General features: G+C 37.4%; 1 protein-coding gene across 3 annotated transcripts in view; it reads left to right on the forward strand.

Annotated features, from left to right (window-relative positions):
* Positions 1-800: 800 nt before the first annotated feature.
* The window catches only part of NR1H4 (nuclear receptor subfamily 1 group H member 4), a 37,414-nt gene continuing 20,448 nt past the window's right edge, over positions 801-17,766 (forward strand). For 2 of the 3 annotated variants that reach the window (XM_050324774.1, XM_050324776.1), the window contains exons 1-3: positions 801-949; positions 7,031-7,170; positions 15,721-16,083. In XM_050324774.1, coding sequence (XP_050180731.1) covers positions 7,086-7,170; positions 15,721-16,083 — 448 coding nt within the window. In that variant the 5' untranslated portion in view covers positions 801-949; positions 7,031-7,085. Of the gene's footprint in view, positions 950-4,774; positions 4,852-7,030; positions 7,171-15,720; positions 16,084-17,766 lie in introns of all 3 variants that reach the window. The other variant, XM_050324775.1, reaches the window with a different exon arrangement.

The raw sequence follows: 17,766 nt of genomic DNA on the forward strand, positions 1-17,766 counted from the left end.
GGCTGAAATTTGTCTCAACACCACTGCCAGATATGTTTAGCAATACAAAACAGGGAATTATTACCCTTCCTATGTAGGGGGATGTTGAAACAGAACAGCCTCAATCAACTCCACTTTGCTTTAAATTCCTCTACTGGGTTAGTGGGGATGTAGTAACTCAAGGTCCCCTTTCTGTCACTGGCAAGAGATCAGCATTTTCAGATGCAGTGCAGCTCACCCAGGTTTACCATCTACAGACACCATTTTCTTCCACTTGTGCACAAACTGTGTGCGAGTCTAGTAGATTTAAAGTTAAGGGCCTCACTTTTGCCTCTAAAACTTTATGGAATGAGCCCAAATCAAAATTATGCAGTCTATTAGAGATTGTGGCAGATCCAGGAATTAAACTTAAATGTCCCCACATCCCTGTGAAGCTGTAATTTATAGCCCATTCTGCTTCAGTACTCAGTGTAATGCTCAGTCTCCCTAAAAAGTGTAAAGAGTAACGGAATGACTTAGAAATCAAGGTATGTCTTGGAATGACATCTTAGCTCTTTGGGTAGGAAAGGCAAGGAGGCTTAAAATGTCACAAAAATGTACATATGCAAGAAAAGTAACAGCAGCAAGGTACTATCACCCTGCTATTTGAGTTAGCTTCCCCCTGTACCCGATTGAAGTATTAAGGAGCATTTCAAATCTCCGTGCTGATGGTCAAGTTGGAATTCAAATTTTAATACAGCCCTTGTTTGGAGAGTTTCGCAAAGAAAGAATTGTTAATGAGTAATCCTTGTCCATTAGGGCACTGAGCCAATGAGTCCAAGCTTTGATTCACAGTGTTATCACTACAGCCTTCTGCTAAACCTAAAAAGAAAACAAAACAAAAATGTTCCTGTGTGAGAATCATTAGGATACTGAACTGAGCACAGAACTGTCTTGCATCCTGCCATCTGCAGTCTTCCAGAAAAGAACAGTAAGTAATAATTCCTTAAACTGATAACTCTTGCTGTTCTGTAGCATAAAAGCAATTTCATCACCTGAATTATTTAGTGGATGTTAATGGGTTTTTGACCTGAAAAAAAAAATCATATTTTTAAAGCTCTAGTATTTAATTGAAGAATAATAAAAGGAGAAGTAATTTCATCCAAAAAACTATCTCAACAGCAGGAATTCCCCTTGGGAAAAATGGTAAGGTCATGAAAAATAATGACAGTGTTAAAATTTGTCTTTAGAAACCTGGATTCTGTGTGTCACTGGAAAAGAAAGTATAACTTTTATATTGAGTCTTTACTGCAATCTATCTAGTTAATTATGTGCATTAGCTTTAAAATGATACTTGTTAATTTTTTTATCCTTTTAGGAATAGGCAGTGTTTTCACTGTGATTGACGGCAGAACAGAGAACAATCCAGAAATGGAATAGTTTAATGTAATTTTATTGTATTTTTATATTTGTTTCCTGTAATTTTTTCTTTGATGATTTTGTGTAGAGATTCCAAGTACATCTTCCAAAGTTCAGGACTTTAGCACTTACTGCACATAACTAGCACAAGGAAAAGGGGGTTTCAAATTTCAAGTATTGGAATACATTGCTAGTTTTTTTAAAAAAAGTCATTTTATTCTGAGTGTTCCCGCTAGTTTTTTATCTTCAGAAAACTATAATCGTGGTGGAACATATTTGGCTTTCGTTATTTTTACTGCTATTGCTTGTGATACAGAGAACCTAGAGATCCCAAACTAGATTGGGATTCCACTAGGCTAAATGGGAGTCCAAAAACAGTTAGGAATGGAGAGTTTGCAGTTTTATCAGGTGAGACATGAAAAAGATGCTAGAGAAAGGAAGACGCAGAGAAATGGTGTTCAGGAGGACATCCCAGGGACAGTCAGAGGCCAACCACACTCTTGGAAGTTACTTGCCTGCCCACAGAAATGCTATTGAAACTTCCAATAGAGTTTTAAATTCTACTGGTGGCTAAGATACTTGATTTTGCTTCTTAACTAAGCTGTCAGAATGCCGTATGGGTTTTTTTCTGTGTCCTGTGTCTCTTTGCTGCTCTGATTTTAAACTCTGTATTAAGAAATATAACAGAAAATTTCAAACAAACACAGTAACACCGGTCCTGCCTCTGGTTCTCAAATTTGCTTATACTGTTGCTTGCATTTTGCATCGATTGCTGTGTAGTTGCCTGTGGTGCCATGCTCGTCAAAATGACCTAACAGCAATAGGCTAGAAACAGAGAGCATGAATCTTCCCAATGCTTTCATGTCTCTTTGATACACTTTAAATCAAACAAGTAAACAAATAAAATAGCCTCTCAAATAACTGAGGCACTGCCTTAAATATTCTACAAAAGGGCGATGAGGCCACATCAAAAGCTTGTGAACTAGATGGGAATATGCCTTCCTATTGATGTTAATAGTTTGAATTGGGCCGTAGATTAATGATGTTACTGAAATTTCTCTTTGAGCAATAGGCAGTTGGATGTGGTAACAAATAGGACAATATTATGGGACAGATGGAAGAAACATACCTCAATAATATCTGTGAAAAATTTTGCAAGTGCTTTGAAATACTTTGATATACTTTCCTTTGCTGATTAACTGTTTCAATCATTCTTCTGAAGTTAAACCACATTTAGACTGTCACAGAACTTTTCTGACAATCAAATATAATTTTGATACTTGAAAGGATGGGGTTGTGATGCTTTATTTTCCATGAGCTGAGTAGATTTAACTTTAATTATTTTACTAACAGCCTTGGCTTTGCTTACACATAAGCCAGGGAAAGCTTTACTATTGACCATAGCACAGGTAGTGCATTGAAATGAGTCCACAACAAATCTGAAACCTGGATCCCAATGCACATATGTATACATATATATTTGTATACTCCAATAAAAATATATGCCTAAGAAATCTGAATAAAACATGTGTACATATCCATACAGTGGAAAAACAAGCCCCATGTTTTATAATATACATGTCAGTTTCCTCAGTTAAACATAGAACATGTAAATATTCATTGACTGACTGTTCTGAAGTGTGTTAAAGGTTACACGTAATAAAATTTTATGTAATTTGGGTCACTTAAAATGCAACTGATGACAATAATCTCAAGCAGTTGGGCATATATTTTACTTTATACATACTGATCTCTGTTTTTCTTTGCTGTATATTTTTGGCCTATGAAAATAATCTCTAAAGGTGGTGGAGTAAACAGGTTTATTTGAAAAGTTAAATAAAATATAATCATTTGGGAAAATAAGCTTTCTGGTTTATCTCATGCCTCTTATTTTCTCTTGAGAATGCTCTTATTTTGGAGACCAATACTTGATTTCCTGTGGAACTATTACCTTTATTACAACTTTTACCTATCTGGTGCGGAGTTTTTTTGTTACGCCTTAGCACAGAGTACCAGTCAAGTTGGCTAAGGTAGTTGAGATTTATCTTGATAGCAGTAGCCCCAAAGAAACAGTTCACATAAGAAAACAAGCATGATGTGGAAATACCTATGAACATTTATTCATACCAAAGATGCCTACAAATATCAAGAAGCTTTCCCATATTATAGAGTTTGGTGGATAAAGAAATCTGAATTAGGAGACTGGTTATTGATCTAGCTCATGTAGATTAACTTATTCTGGAAGCTAAGATGACATAACTTTTTATTATGAGTCAAAAGAATTCCTCAGCCCCTCTAGCTTTGGAAGGAATACTTCTGCCAAGAGATTCCATGTGTAGGTGCTGCACATGGGCACCCTTTCTCACCTAGCCATGTTGGCAGAATTTGGGTGCCTCCTTATGTCTGCTGGGTGTTCCTATCCCACTGGCTAGACCAATGCCTCAGCTCAATGGGAGTTGGAACCAGTTGGGACCACAGTTGTTTAACCTCAGAAAGAGTCCAGGAGGATGAGGCTGAGAAGAGGTTAAGGATGGAGTGCACATTGTGGAACCAGCTCTTTGGACGAGAGTCCACCCCTGGGTCTGTGATGCCTTGCAACACTGATCTATAGTGACCTATACTATTTCCCAGAAATGAAAAATGTGTAGGGTAAGTGTTACTTAAATGCTCTATACTGTGTACTTAGAGTAGGTCTGAAAGCTGGAAATCAGTATCTGCTGTTTTTAAATATGAGTGAAATTAATCATATGGATAAATCTAATACAGGTTAGACAGCTCACAGCAGGCTGGACTCAGGAGCAAATCAAGACAAAATGTCAATCAGTATTTAATGAAGAGTTTGGTGTTCAGAGAAATTTATAATAGCAAAAATACATGCAATGGAAAATGTATTTCCAGACTTTTGAATGATGATCGTGTGCCTTGCAGAAATCCTAAGGAGATAGGAGTAGTCTTTTCCATGACATCCAGTGAATGATCTACATTAGTGGAATATTTTAGAGAAAATGAAGTATTAAAAAAAGTGGGAAACGTAGAATCATCATGAACATATAATTTGAACAGAATCTGTGCAGACCAAAGTTGATGTGCCAGGAAGGGTAGACTTACAAAATCTGTAATGTCTTAGAGTACTGCAGATTATGACAAACATGTCCTCAAGATTTTTATAATAAACAAGGCAATATTAATAACACCAGGGCTTTTCGTGTCTGTATGTAAAGAATAATAGATTCTAAGATGTCTTTCTTGAAGTGACATTATTTAAGGACATGTTATAAAATGGAATAGCCTTAAAGAAACAAGAATAATGTTTATAAACATCAAAGAGTCTGTAAAAGCACAGACACTTTATAAGCATTTAAAAATATAACTTTCCTGCTTTCTTCTTTATTTGCAGCACAAACTAGAAGGATGCAGGATATATACCTTACAAGCTAAGAAGCCATGCATTGAAAGTCTGACCTTATACTGATGGTAAATACTTTTAAATGAATGTCTTCTTGGGACTCTCCTTAAAGTATTTTGACATAACTTCCAACAAGTTCTCTAAGACAGATAAGTTCTCTATATGAATGTATAGAAATTCACAATCCCAAAGTTGACAGGTAAGATGTTAAAGCATTAGGTCCTCAAATAGGGTCTGAGGAAGAAACATGAGAAGTAGTAATAGTAAAGGAACACAGGCATCATGTCTGGCTGCAGGGAGAGCAAATCCTGCAAGGAACTCTAAGGGTTGCACTCCCATGGGCCATAAGGGAAATACTGAAGGCCTTGGACATGAGGAGAAGGTGGCGATGACCCCTCTTCTCTGGTTTTCAACAAGAACATTTAGAGAAATATTCACAGACCCTTTGAAGATGCCTCATTTTGACGTTTCTCTTGCTGGCCATTATAAAGGTCCTAACTGTGCTGCTGTCTTCTCCCATTCCAGAACACTTGTAATGAGCCGTACAAGGAATCCCATCCCAAGGGCTTTTCATAGGTGGTTCATGAGAAAACTGTCAGGAATTGTAGGACCTTTGCAATGGTGATCTTTTGGACCTTTGCAGCCATGTCAGCAGCCCCACCTCCTGCGTCCAGCAGATACCTTCCCTAGCAAATGTGGTAGCAAGGCAGTAAAATGATCGGAAATAAACATGGACCGACTAGGGTAGCTGGACTGGTTGCCAAACCCCATCCAAGATACATGAAGTGTTTTTGCTGTTGCAAAACTGTGTTTCTGTGCTAGATTTGAGACTGTGTGTTTACATGCGATTTGCCATAAGAACCCTATCTGGTCTGTGATACAAGTAGCTTTTGACATTTCTGAGTAAACTGTTTAAATTATCTGTGGGCAGACATTTAAAATGCATCTGTCTAATTAGAGGGCCTCTGTTTATTTCAAGAAAGAACTTAATGAATCCTTAGGAACAAATCTGAATATAATTACAGAGTGTACTTGCCAGTCTCATAAGCTACTTCCCAGCCTGCTCAGAACTTGGGCCTCCTGCAGCATTCACATTTTTGTCAGATGACTTAATTTCTGCTTGAGAAACATGCTGAGTTCTCACTGGGAAGCAGACTTGGGCTATAACTTTCAAATGCCTTCAGTTAGTGTAAATGCACTCCCAGGGACAGTCCCATGGGAATAAAACCAAATAAATAATTAAGACAATAAACCAAAGCAGAACAGATTTGTGTCAACTTTATGCAGAATCCTCTTGGTGTCTGTATAAGCTCTTGAGACATCTTGTTGTTGGAGTTGTATGTTCTCCTGTTGCTGATGGTTCTGCCTCAAATGTAATCTGGAGTTGCCTCACTCCATTCACATGAACCAGACCTGGGCAAGGGAACTTCTCGTACACCTTCCTCCTGGATGTGGTGCTGCTTTAGCTCTAGCTTCTGTTAGAGTGGGAGCAATGGCAGGTCTACTGCCTCTATTTTAATAGCCTAGTATTTGGAATGGGATAAAGATGACCTGGGTAGAGTGCCACTCTCAACCTTAGTGGAAGAAAGCTGCTCCATCTGATCTGCTAGGAAAGGATGCCAGTGACTGGGCACAGGCATCTCCCAAGCTCCCCAGGTGAGAGTTATATGGCTACTTGAGACCACAGAGGGAGCGGATGGGTGAGCCTGGTTATCAGAGCAAGGCTTTGCTTTCTGTGTTTGCTGCCATTTATCTGGTCCAGACAGTAATTACTGAAGGTAAGATAAAGAGCTTGTCACTGGAAATTAAAGCAAAGTTTCCTGGCTATGCTCTTCTGATCTAACCATAAACTTACACTTTCCCAGTAAGTGAAAGCTGTGAAATCGTGAAGGAGTGATGAAAAAATAATTCAAACAATTGGTATTCTATGAAAGGGTGGCTGGGCAGCATGCCCTCAGCAGGTCAGGCCAGTGCTTCAGTCTGTGAATATTTGAATAAGTCTGAGCAAAAACTGACATTAGTTTAAAATGAATAACAGAAGGATGACAAATAAAATATGCCACAGCAAGATAAAAACAAACAAACTGAATGCAGCATTTTGTTTAAAGGCTGAATTAGGTATTATAACTTCAAGCCAGTGTTTGTCAGAGCAAATATTGAAACAACCTCTTGAATCCTGCCTTATGTTAGGTATACAAAACCAAGTTATCTTGTTTTAAATATTCCTTTTGCTTTATATGTTTTCAGGGTCTCCTTTCAATCTGTTTTTTAAGCAGCATATTCCTCTTGAACTGAAGAATAAATGGGATCTGAAATGAATTTAGTTGGACATCATCAGCTAGCCTCTGCTGATGGATTTTCTCTTGCTGAAGGTCCTCATTTGTTTGGTAAGTCACCAAATTAGATTGAAATAGCAAGCTGTCCTTTACTCAGGAACCTAGAAGAAAATGCACTGAAATTTCAAGTCAAGGACATGTGAGAGACATGTGCCAACCTTATTGAATCTTCAATACTTACAAAAGAAATAACAATGGATCTGTGGTGTTAATGTAATCCTGTACACTATTGCTCTCATCACTGCTCATAGGAGAGCCTGTAGTTTGTTTTTGTAACACTCTTCTAACACTGAAAACCATTTGGCGAAGACAGACCTTTGTATTCAGGCTGGTTGTTATCTTCCTGTGAGTCATTTAAATCAAGCTGAACAGATATATTTCCAGTTAAATAGTAATAAAATTATCCTGCAATGTATTTGCATTGCCATATTATGCAAATTTATGAAAGTAATTCCACCTAAATTCAAGTCTTTGTCTTATTAAGACCATTAAAAACTTATTCTATTAACTTCAGTGCACAAGAAAATTTATAAAGTAGACTGGGAAATTCTCCTTGCTCCAGTCCCACTGAATTTTTCAAGGCTACACATGGGTTTGCTAGTGAATGAAAAATTCTTGGTCAATATTTTGTAAGCATGGGGAAGCTGTCTTCTACTAAGAAAAAAAAAGAAAGGTTACATTTTTTAGCTTTTTCTTTGGCAGTAGAGTGGGTCCTTCATTGACCAATATAAAACATTGAGGGTCTCAAACATATTGTGAGATATGCAGAATACTGCAACACTTCAGAAGCTTCCGGTCCAAGTAAGACAAGAATTTTGCCTTTTTGAGTGCTGAAAAAATTGAAAACATTCCAGTTTTATCTGCCTGAAACAAGAATAGTAACTGGGTCATGGAAGGACTCTGACACACAGAGCCACTCCAGCTGCAGAGCTCTCAGAAGTCAGGAGCGTCTTTCAAGTGAAACCACTTCCAGTCTCCTGTCTCCATACAGCTAAACTAAAGCACTATCACTAATGATAAGCAGAACCCATTCCATTATTGTGTTACTGGTTTTTATCCCTCTCTGTGTTGGGGTTGAGTAGGACAAATACTTTGGAGTTATTAAAAAAAGTATATGCAAAGAGCTAAAACACTTCCTTGCTACCTGGTAATTCTAGTCTCAGGCCACGATATACAAGGAGTAGAATGATATTCAAATCTAGTTATCATTTTAAAACTACTGAATAACTGAACTACTTCAGATTTTTATCAAGAAAATTTCCTCTCAATATCTACTTTTTCACTAATTATTTCATTATTTTTAAAGAGTAATGATCAGGTAGCTGGAACATACAAGGAAAAATGTTAATGGGTAAAATGCTTTCCATTCACAGGGAAATCTTACAAGTTGTGAGGTCTTCATATGAGGGATTGTCTCCCTTTATAGATCTTCAGACCTTAGCAAAATGGAGATTTATTTCAAACTGACATTTCTGTAAGAGAAAGAAATGTATTAAGGGGTTGAATCAGGGGTCCCATTAGGAAGGAGACACATCATACCTGCTTTGTTTTACTTAAGCTGATTTTTATTTAGTGGGATGTCACTCTAATGTGGTGTCTTTTTTGCTTTTATAGCTGGAAAAAAGCCCATCAGAAATAATAGGCAACTGAGTCCACAGAGAAAGTTACTCATTGTGGAAATATGACTCTTCTCTTCAAAAGACATGTAGGAATTGGTTTTTCCTCTTGACTTTATATTTGTAAATTACTTCTTTTTTTTTGACATTCAGTTTTGGCAGGAAGTGACTTGTGAACCCAAGGAAACAGGAACAAAGCTTTTCTTTTCAATGTACCTTAGAATAAAAAATTCTCCCAGGACTTCTCACCCATCAGAGCTCACAACAAGTTAAAAATGGTTGCCTTACAAACATTAGCCTTTATACAAACCACTTTCCTTTTTTCAAAGGTACATGCTCACATTCTGTAAAAAAACCCTTGGAAATGTGTTTTCTTTTCATCATGCTTCACTCAGTCTACGGGGAGAGTGTCCTTAGACCTTCAAAACTAAATCTAATTGGATTTCCAAACATTAGCACCAGGTTCAGGTCTTTCAAAAGAAACGTTCTCAATTGTGAGTTGTTTGTGCTGTGAGCCTCATCACCATGATAATTGCAGGGCACTTCTATGTAGCCTCAAGATTTCTAGTTCCAGTAGGTTTCAGATGAACTTAAATTAAAAAAAAAAAAAAAAAAAAAAAGGGTTTCCTACTTTTCAGGAGCTGGAAGTTGAATGTTATAGTTTTAACAGTATATGTCTAAGGTAAAGTATCTCTGTATGTCTTTGGAGTCAATGTGTTCTAAGTATAGTTTTTCACTTCTGTAGTTAAAAGTCCCTGGAAAAAACATCTAGAAAGGCAAATGAGGAAGAATCTTTAACCTAGTAAAAGTCGTTCCCTTCCACCCTCTCTTCCTGGAAAACTGCTTCTCTATCTAAATCCCTACTCAGGTGACTTAGAAACATTCCAGATCTCTTTACAGAAAATATATCTTTGAAGAAGTGGTCAAAGCCAAATCCATAAAATGATACAATCTCTATAGTGTCAGCACGCAAAATCAACTTTATCTTTCTTGCAGCACGCAAAATCAACTTTATCTTTCTTGCAGCACGCAAAATCAACTTTATCTTTCTTGCAGCTCTGGTTTTACCAGCGAGAGAAAGGGACTCTTAATGACAAGAAAACCCAGAGGTGTGTGGGTCTCCATGGGACCTCTCCCATTGAGATTCTTCCCTTCCTCAGTCAAACTCTGTTTTATTTCACAAGCCCCATTGGACTGAACAGGGCCAGCTCTGTGAAGACTGGTCCAGTTTCATACCCTCAACTAAGAGAAAGTGACACACCTACCAAATCGTATTTTTTAACCTCTGTAATTTAGGACTGAAATCCTGGTCTCCTTTAAAATCTTTGGAAGATTTGTGGTTCATTTTAGAGCCACAACAGACACAGACTGATCTGAGCTTCCCTGCTTTGCTTCAAATTGACTGGACACAAGCTGTGACCTAGAACATGGTGAGGTGCATTAGCAGAGCTCTGTGACAAGCCTTGCTCTAAGGCTTGGCAATTCAGCTGGAACAGCAAGACTATTGCAAAAAGGTATTTGATAACCTCTTTCAATTGCCTTTGAAAGTTTTTCATATTAGGGACAATATGTGTTTTAAATATCTGTACTTGCATTATCTTGTTTCTTCCAATGATCGTCAAGTGCCCTTTTTCACAAGGGACTGAATTAATTTTCAGACAACAAAAAATCTCTCCTTCAAATCTTAAATGTTGAGGGTAAGCCTATATATTTGTGTGGCACCTGAATTATATATAACATTTGACTCAGTGATTTCTATGATAAGTAACAAGCCTCTATAAAATTATAGCTCCATTCTACTTTCTGTGAGAGCACCTTATATAGAAGTTATTAGTATGCAAGATATTAAGTGTGAAGCTTCAGATATCAGAAATAGAATAATTTCTAGGAACCTGAAGAGATAATTCAGTACTATTATATGCTTAGTTTGAATGAAGACCATTTTTTGACGGCCTGAAAATGTTTTCTTTTAACATGACATTAACAAGACAAGAAATGCCACCCTCATTACACGTGTCCCTGCTGAGAAAGAAGTTTTTTTGGTGAATAAGCACTCCTAAAGGTTGTATTGAAATGAAGAAGGAAGAATAAGAAAAAAAATTACATGTAACGAAGGGGAAAAGAAAGCAATACATCTAAACTTCTCAATGTAAGAACAATCAAATGCCATTGAAAATTGTTGTAGGCATAGAACAGTGCCTCAAAGGAACTTGAAAGGCTGACTCCTTTTAGATAAATCTGCATTTGTTCTAGTTATGCTTTTTTATATTTTTTTTTAAAGGTAGTAGGGTCAAGTGTCCAAACTGATTAAACAGCTTCAAGATCATAAGATATGTTAAATAACTACTTGTCTGTAGCACCACCTGGCAGATGATGCAACATCTGGCTTCATCCCTGCAGAGAGGATAATTAGGCTCATAACTGACTCCCAAATCAAAAGGAAACAAACCAACGCAAATGAAAACAGAAAATCTTGTATGTATAATAATTCTGAAAAGAGCAAAACCAAACAGAGTGGCAATCTGAGAAAAAAAATTAATGAGAAGGACAGATTGGATGGCGCTTTGAGCAACCTGTTTAAGGGGAAAGTGTCCCTGCCCACTGCAGGGGATTTGGAACAAAACGATCTTTAAGGTCTATCTTGTCATACAGATGCATCCAGTACGGCCAAAGCACTTTGACCTTTTTTTGAGAATGCAAAATTTCTGTACTTAACATCTATTAATCCAGTCAGCTAAAACATACTTCCTGTGCTATTGAAGTGATTAATCTGTTACACAGAAAACCCTGACTTTACCGAATATTTATAGATACAAATTTTGTTGTAAGTAAAGCACAGTAGGTACAAAAGTACAATGGTTAGGCTACTTGAAGGCATCCCATCGAATGATAACCAAATTTCACCCAGGTAAATCCACGCTGGGGATGGACATTGTTTCAGACATTTATAATCGAGTGTCTCTGTAACGAAGTTAATCAGTAAACTATATAGCCTCTGGTCTGTGTCACTCCTTTCTAATCTTAAAGAAAGTTCTCACAGGAAAGAAGGCAACAGGATACAGATAGAGCAGAATTAAAATTTTTTATTTATAGATAGCCTTTAGGAGGAAAAAAAAAGAAAAAGAGAGGGAAAGGAAGACTGGGCACCTTAAGGGGAGTACTTTACTTCAAGAAATGGTCAGATTGAACCCAGCCTGAGGTAGGATGTTGCCGTGTTCTTGCTTGAATGCTTTTGCCATCTATTCTTGTGCTCTTCCTTGAAATTGTAGGATGATATAAGGTTTTTTTAAGCCAAATGATTTTTCAAAGATGTGCAAATACTTTGTTTGGAATTAAATTGTGATTTTGTTAATGGCTATGCCATGGTTTCCAAGTTACTTAATCCTGAATATTGTTATTTCTTTACATTCCTTCATGAATATCAAAGGAGATCCAGATTTCATATTTTGAACCTGCCTAGAATTTTATTCTCTTCAATTAACTTTATATTACTGGAACAATAACTTTTACATTAATCTCATAATTTCTGTAATAGTCTGCATAAAACCACCTTTACTTTATACATAGCCTCAGTATAATTCTGCAAACTGAAAACACTTTCTTTAGTTCCTTCAAGGAAAATTACCTTTTGTTCCTAAAAGTCAAATATTTTTTCAAGATTTACATAAAAATATTGCGTGTAAACTTGAAAATAACAAGAGTAAAACTCTTCAATGAGTTTCATTTGCCAGTGGAAAAATATTCCTAAAACAATTATCATATCCATATGAAGGTTTTTAGTAAGCTTTTCATATTTCTGTAAAATATTTTCATTGAAAAACATCTATTTGCAAAAATGAATCTAAAAGATTTGCACCTGTAAGTAACATTACATTTGTGTGTGCATAAGCAGTCTTTCCTTAAAAAGTAAAAGGTATGCTTTCAAAAGGAAAAACAGATAAATGTTTCAAAATAGCTAAGACCACACAAACATAAAATGTCGGTGTAGTCCAGTGAGCTAATTTCTGATTTCACTTTCACTGCTTAAACTACTGCGACTCCAATGATTTTACTGGATTGCTTATACTTGGTCACATAAGACAAGTCTATCACAGACTTCTACAAGTATGTATCTGGAGAAAAGTTTGTGTACATTCTCCTTGGTAAGATAAGATTACTTTTCTTTTGTGATAAGAAATTATTCGGTCTGGAGTCTCATGTACAGGTCTACGGGTATATCATGTTCAAGTCTACTTAAAACAAACCAAACCAAAGCCAAACAAAAAAACCTCAAGACTTTAAGCTAAAGTGAGGGAACCTACATAGTTGCAACCTCATTATCTTCAAAAATCATACTGGACTCTAAGCACTTCCCAGAGTTTCAGCTCTAAATCTATTTTACATAAAACAAGACTATGTTCTCTCAGTCTCCCTCAAGCCTGTTTTGTTCTTCCTTTTCCCTTCCATTGCTCTGGGCATGGACTCAGTTCAGCCAAATTGTTTAACTATGTGTCTGATACAGAAGAAAGAAGGTGATATAAGCTTGTTGGGTTTTATTTGCTCATATTTAACTTCATGCATTAAGACTTTTTTTTTTCCTTCAGAAGCAGAGTGATTGTGAAGATTTTTCTAAATACACGTGTAACCCAAATGATTCTACAGCGGTTTAAATAAACACCCAATCTTGTCTCAGGATGTGCTACAGTTCTTTAGCAGTCCTGAGTTTTTTAACCAGCCCTGAGATTTTTGGTGAGCAAGGAATATTGCCTTCTCTTCTTGATCCCTCAGAGGTCTAAGCAGTTCAGGATGCTGCTATACAGCCTTGTGGAGTTTCTTGTGGATGGCATAAAGTTAAAAATCAACAATTTCTTTTGTTTCATTTTGGGATTGTCCCATTTCCCTTTAGCAAACACAATCAACTAAGTAATTTCCTATCTAGCAAATAACAGCTTAGGTTTCCATGGTGAAGAGATTCCTTTCCAAACAGAGACTGAATGATTGTGCACCCCACAATTAACACCGGTTTTTGTGCCTAAAGTATCTTGACCAGTTTTAATGAGCAGCAGCCTCAACAAAAGGTAAATATAATTAAAGACCTTCCACCCACTCCTTAAACCTATGCCAGACATCAAAGCATTGTTTTCCTTACTCTTTTTTTGTCACTGCTGTGGCTGGCAGGTATCAGTGAGTGACACTTTGCATTTGATGCATGAAGCTGTAACTTCACTTCCAGGCTCTTTCATAGAGACCCAGATGCCCTCTGTATGTCCATATTGTTTGTTTAAATGGCATAAACTTGGGTTTGGGGAGTGCCTTCTGTTACTCTGCTCCTGCCAGTACTTGGGGCCCCGGCCTCTTCTGGAGCAACTAAATGCAAGTGTAGTTAAACTAATTGTTAGTAATAGATGGGCATATTATTCTCATTCAGTTTTTTGTCAGTTTTTTCCTGACATATATCTTGCTGCTTGTTCTGGAATTGGAATCTCAACGTTTGCTATTGGCAAAGATGTGCTGTGGGCCGTACAGCAACCCCATAAATCCAAAACACTTGTATGGCTTCTGCAGCATGGGAAAGCAGGAAGGGCAGAAAGCTGCAGATCAAGAGCGTGAAAAAGTAGATGAAATTAAAAGGTTAGTTTCTGGTACTAACTGAAGAGACACAAAGGAGAGGGAAGGATCCCCTGCTATAGATTTTAATTATTTTTGTCATTACAGATGTTTCCTCTTTCTAACTGTTAGTATTTATTTCTTCATTGTGTCTAATTCCTCAGAAGTGAAGGATATTTGCCTGTGACCAACTTTATGTAAGCAAAAATGTTTTTGGAGTTCTTCTGAAGCACTGTGAAGTGATGGTCACTCATGAATATTAATCTAAAATTTCCTTGTAAATACTGCTGCTGACTCAAGTGGACTGGTCATCTTCCTGGAAATATGCATGATTTTTCTCAGACTCTCTTCTTGGAACTATTAAAGGAATGGAGTCAGCGTTTTCAGGAAACAGCAAGATGGGGCTCTCTCCAACAGAAAATATGAAATAGTTCGCAAATAACTTTCAAATTCCACTTTTCAGCTGTTTGACATGGGCTTGATTTTAACTACACCATCCAGGGACTGCTAGTGGTACCTGTAGTACAGAAACAAAAAAGCAGGCTTGAATTGTTTGCAATTTTAAACGTGAAATTTAACGTGCAAAGTTAAAGCAGTCTCCAGATATTGTGTTGATCCTGATAAGAAAGGTTGCCACTCCTTATACCGCTACCAGGTCTGTTGTTGGCTCAGGGGTGACTAATGCTGGCTTACAGAGGTGCTTCCTATGAGAATCGCACAACTGCACTGAATGGCACAGGCTTGTAGGGGCTGGGGACCAGGCTGTAGAGGCTGGCTGGCCACTGGAAGCTGAATGGTGAGAAGGTGGCATTTCACTACTTATGTTAGGAACATCTTCCCTGTTCCTTCATGGTAACCCCACTTCCATCTTTCTTGAAGGTTTATTTCATGTTCTTAGTCTTCTAATTGAGCCTCACCCCTGTAATTTTTCCCTAGTGCTGCTTTTCTCATACGTCATAACGTATTCATTCTAAATTAAATAAGGATTAATATGACATTCGAGTCGATCTAGCTTTCACCAATGCCATAGGATTTTTGGCATTTGTTTGGATTTCTTCTATTCTGCTAATATGGGTTGCTAGCTTCTCTGGGGTGTGGATTGCTCTTTCTTGTAAAATGAACAATTATATGACTATCTGTGCAATATCTTTCAAGATTTTTTTTTTTTTATGTAAATGCCAGTGCTGGACATTTCCACCAATGACAGAGAAGTGGCTAAGGATGACCAAGTCATTTTTAAAACACCTTGCAGTGTATTTGTGTAGCAAATCTGAGCTCAGATAATGCAATCTTTATGTTGTGCTCGGTTTTTGATATAGATGTCTGGAAGTGGAAACTTCTCTAATAACTACAGTTTCACGGTAGTAATAGAGATTGGGTTTGCATTATTGTTTTCCAGGTGTCCTTTCAGAACCAATGAGTTCTCCAGTACAAGAGGCAGATGTGTCACCTTATGCACAGTACAACAGTGTGCCATTTCCCCAAGTTCAGCCTCAGATTTCATCGCCGTCTTATTACCCCAACCTAGGCTTCTACCCTCCACAGCATGAGGAATGGTATTCCCCTGGGATGTACGAACTCAGGAGATTACCCTCAGAGACCTTTTTCACAAGGGAAACAGAGATATTGGATATCCCTGCAGCCAAAAAACCTAGACTGGGTCACTCTACGGGAAGAGTGAAAGGAGAAGAGCTCTGTGTGGTCTGCGGTGACAAAGCCTCTGGGTACCACTACAATGCCCTTACTTGTGAAGGATGCAAAGGTAGGATGAAATCAATTACAGAACCTAATTCAGCTAATAAGCACAGTTGTTTATGAATACTTTTTAACTTTCTTGTTAATTTTATCTAAGTCTTTAAACATTTCAAAAATCTACATTTCAATATCGCGTGCCCTATTCTGTATTTTCCCCAAAGACGGATTAGCAGTGTCTTCTACCACTACCTTGTGATTATACACCACAGTAGGCTAGCCTATGACTCTTGAGCATCAATAGCTCTTGGTAAACTGAAAAACAGCTTCTGTGTGGAGCCTGGCTCTGCTGTCCATGGAGGCTGCTTATGCCATTCTCCGCCTGTGGAAGGAACCACACCCATGGAGGCCTCTGGGAGTTCAGGCTACCCTAGAAAATAGCTGTAAAACCAGCCCAGGTGCCTCCTGTAGTGTGCATTGAAAGGAAGTGAAAGCTGTCAGCCCCTACAGCAGCCACTAGCTCCCGAAGGATATGATTGGTGTCTTCAGGTTTGTGAAATGAGAAGATTTCTAGTTTTAGACTTTCTTCTAGGAACAGCTGCTGTCTCCAAGGAGAAAGCTTCTTCAGGAAGCAGGTGGTATCTGTAGGACAAATATCTTACTTCTTAGAAGAACAGTATTCACATGTTGGTATCAGGGTAAATGGGATATAGAAAATCATTGCCACTATTGGAAACATAACTGCCAGATATTTTATCAGAGAGGGAAAAAAAGGTTATGCCAACTATTAAACCTGAAGATGGTTATTCTGTGACAGGGCTGAGGTATAGAAAAACAGTGTCCCAGTTTTTCATTCTGTTCTGTGAATAAATATTTCATTATCATTTCTGTTCCGTGGATAAAGGCTAAAGCATGGATACTACTGAAGCACTAAAACATCTTAATGTGGAATTCACTGTCACAGACCATGGACCTTGAACTAATTTTGGGCTTTTGCTTTATCTATCACAAAATCGTTTGTGAGGAAACAACAGACCACACTAGTCAACCACTCTAAACATTAATACAGTCAAGGGTCACATAGTTTACCTCAGTAATTCCAGTAATAAGAGATTTGTTTCTTTCTGCTGTGTGAATAGTCTCCAAGTGAAAAACTATGCATTAACTCATATGAATGCTGTTATTATAAATCAGATTAAACTCAATTTTGATGTGAAGATCCTAAGTAGTGACACATTTATTCTGATAGTAAGCTATCCCTACTGTTTGTTAATTTCATTATTAAATGTCTTAGTAACTTGTCACACTTAAAATTACAAACTTTGAAATTTCTAAAGAATGTTTCTAGGAGAGAGTTAAAAATCACCAGGCAACTATCCAGACTAAAACCCATGCTGAAAGGAGATATACATCCACCTCCCTACTGATTCAGTTTGAATCACTCTATGTAACCATAATTTTACTGCTTTATTGGGATAATCTATTTTATGTTTTTGTTCTGTTTCATGACTGCAACATCAATTACAAAGAACAGTACCCATGATCAAACACAGTAAAAGTTGAGTTATTTAAGGATAATGCATTCTGTCTCTACAATAAACTTTAGAGGTGATTAAAGTACCAGCTGATTCAGTAAAACGATATGCTGAGGACAGTAATTCTGTTTGACAAGGTGAAGCAGATACTATGTTTTCTAGACCTCTGATCATTCTTGTATATCTGTGGAATTTTTCACACAGGTATACATTACCTT

The sequence above is a fragment of the Myiozetetes cayanensis genome, unplaced genomic scaffold (genome assembly GCF_022539395.1).
Source record: "Myiozetetes cayanensis isolate MyiCay16 unplaced genomic scaffold, myiCay2020 scf3, whole genome shotgun sequence".
NCBI classification, from domain to species: Eukaryota; Metazoa; Chordata; class Aves; order Passeriformes; family Tyrannidae; genus Myiozetetes; species Myiozetetes cayanensis.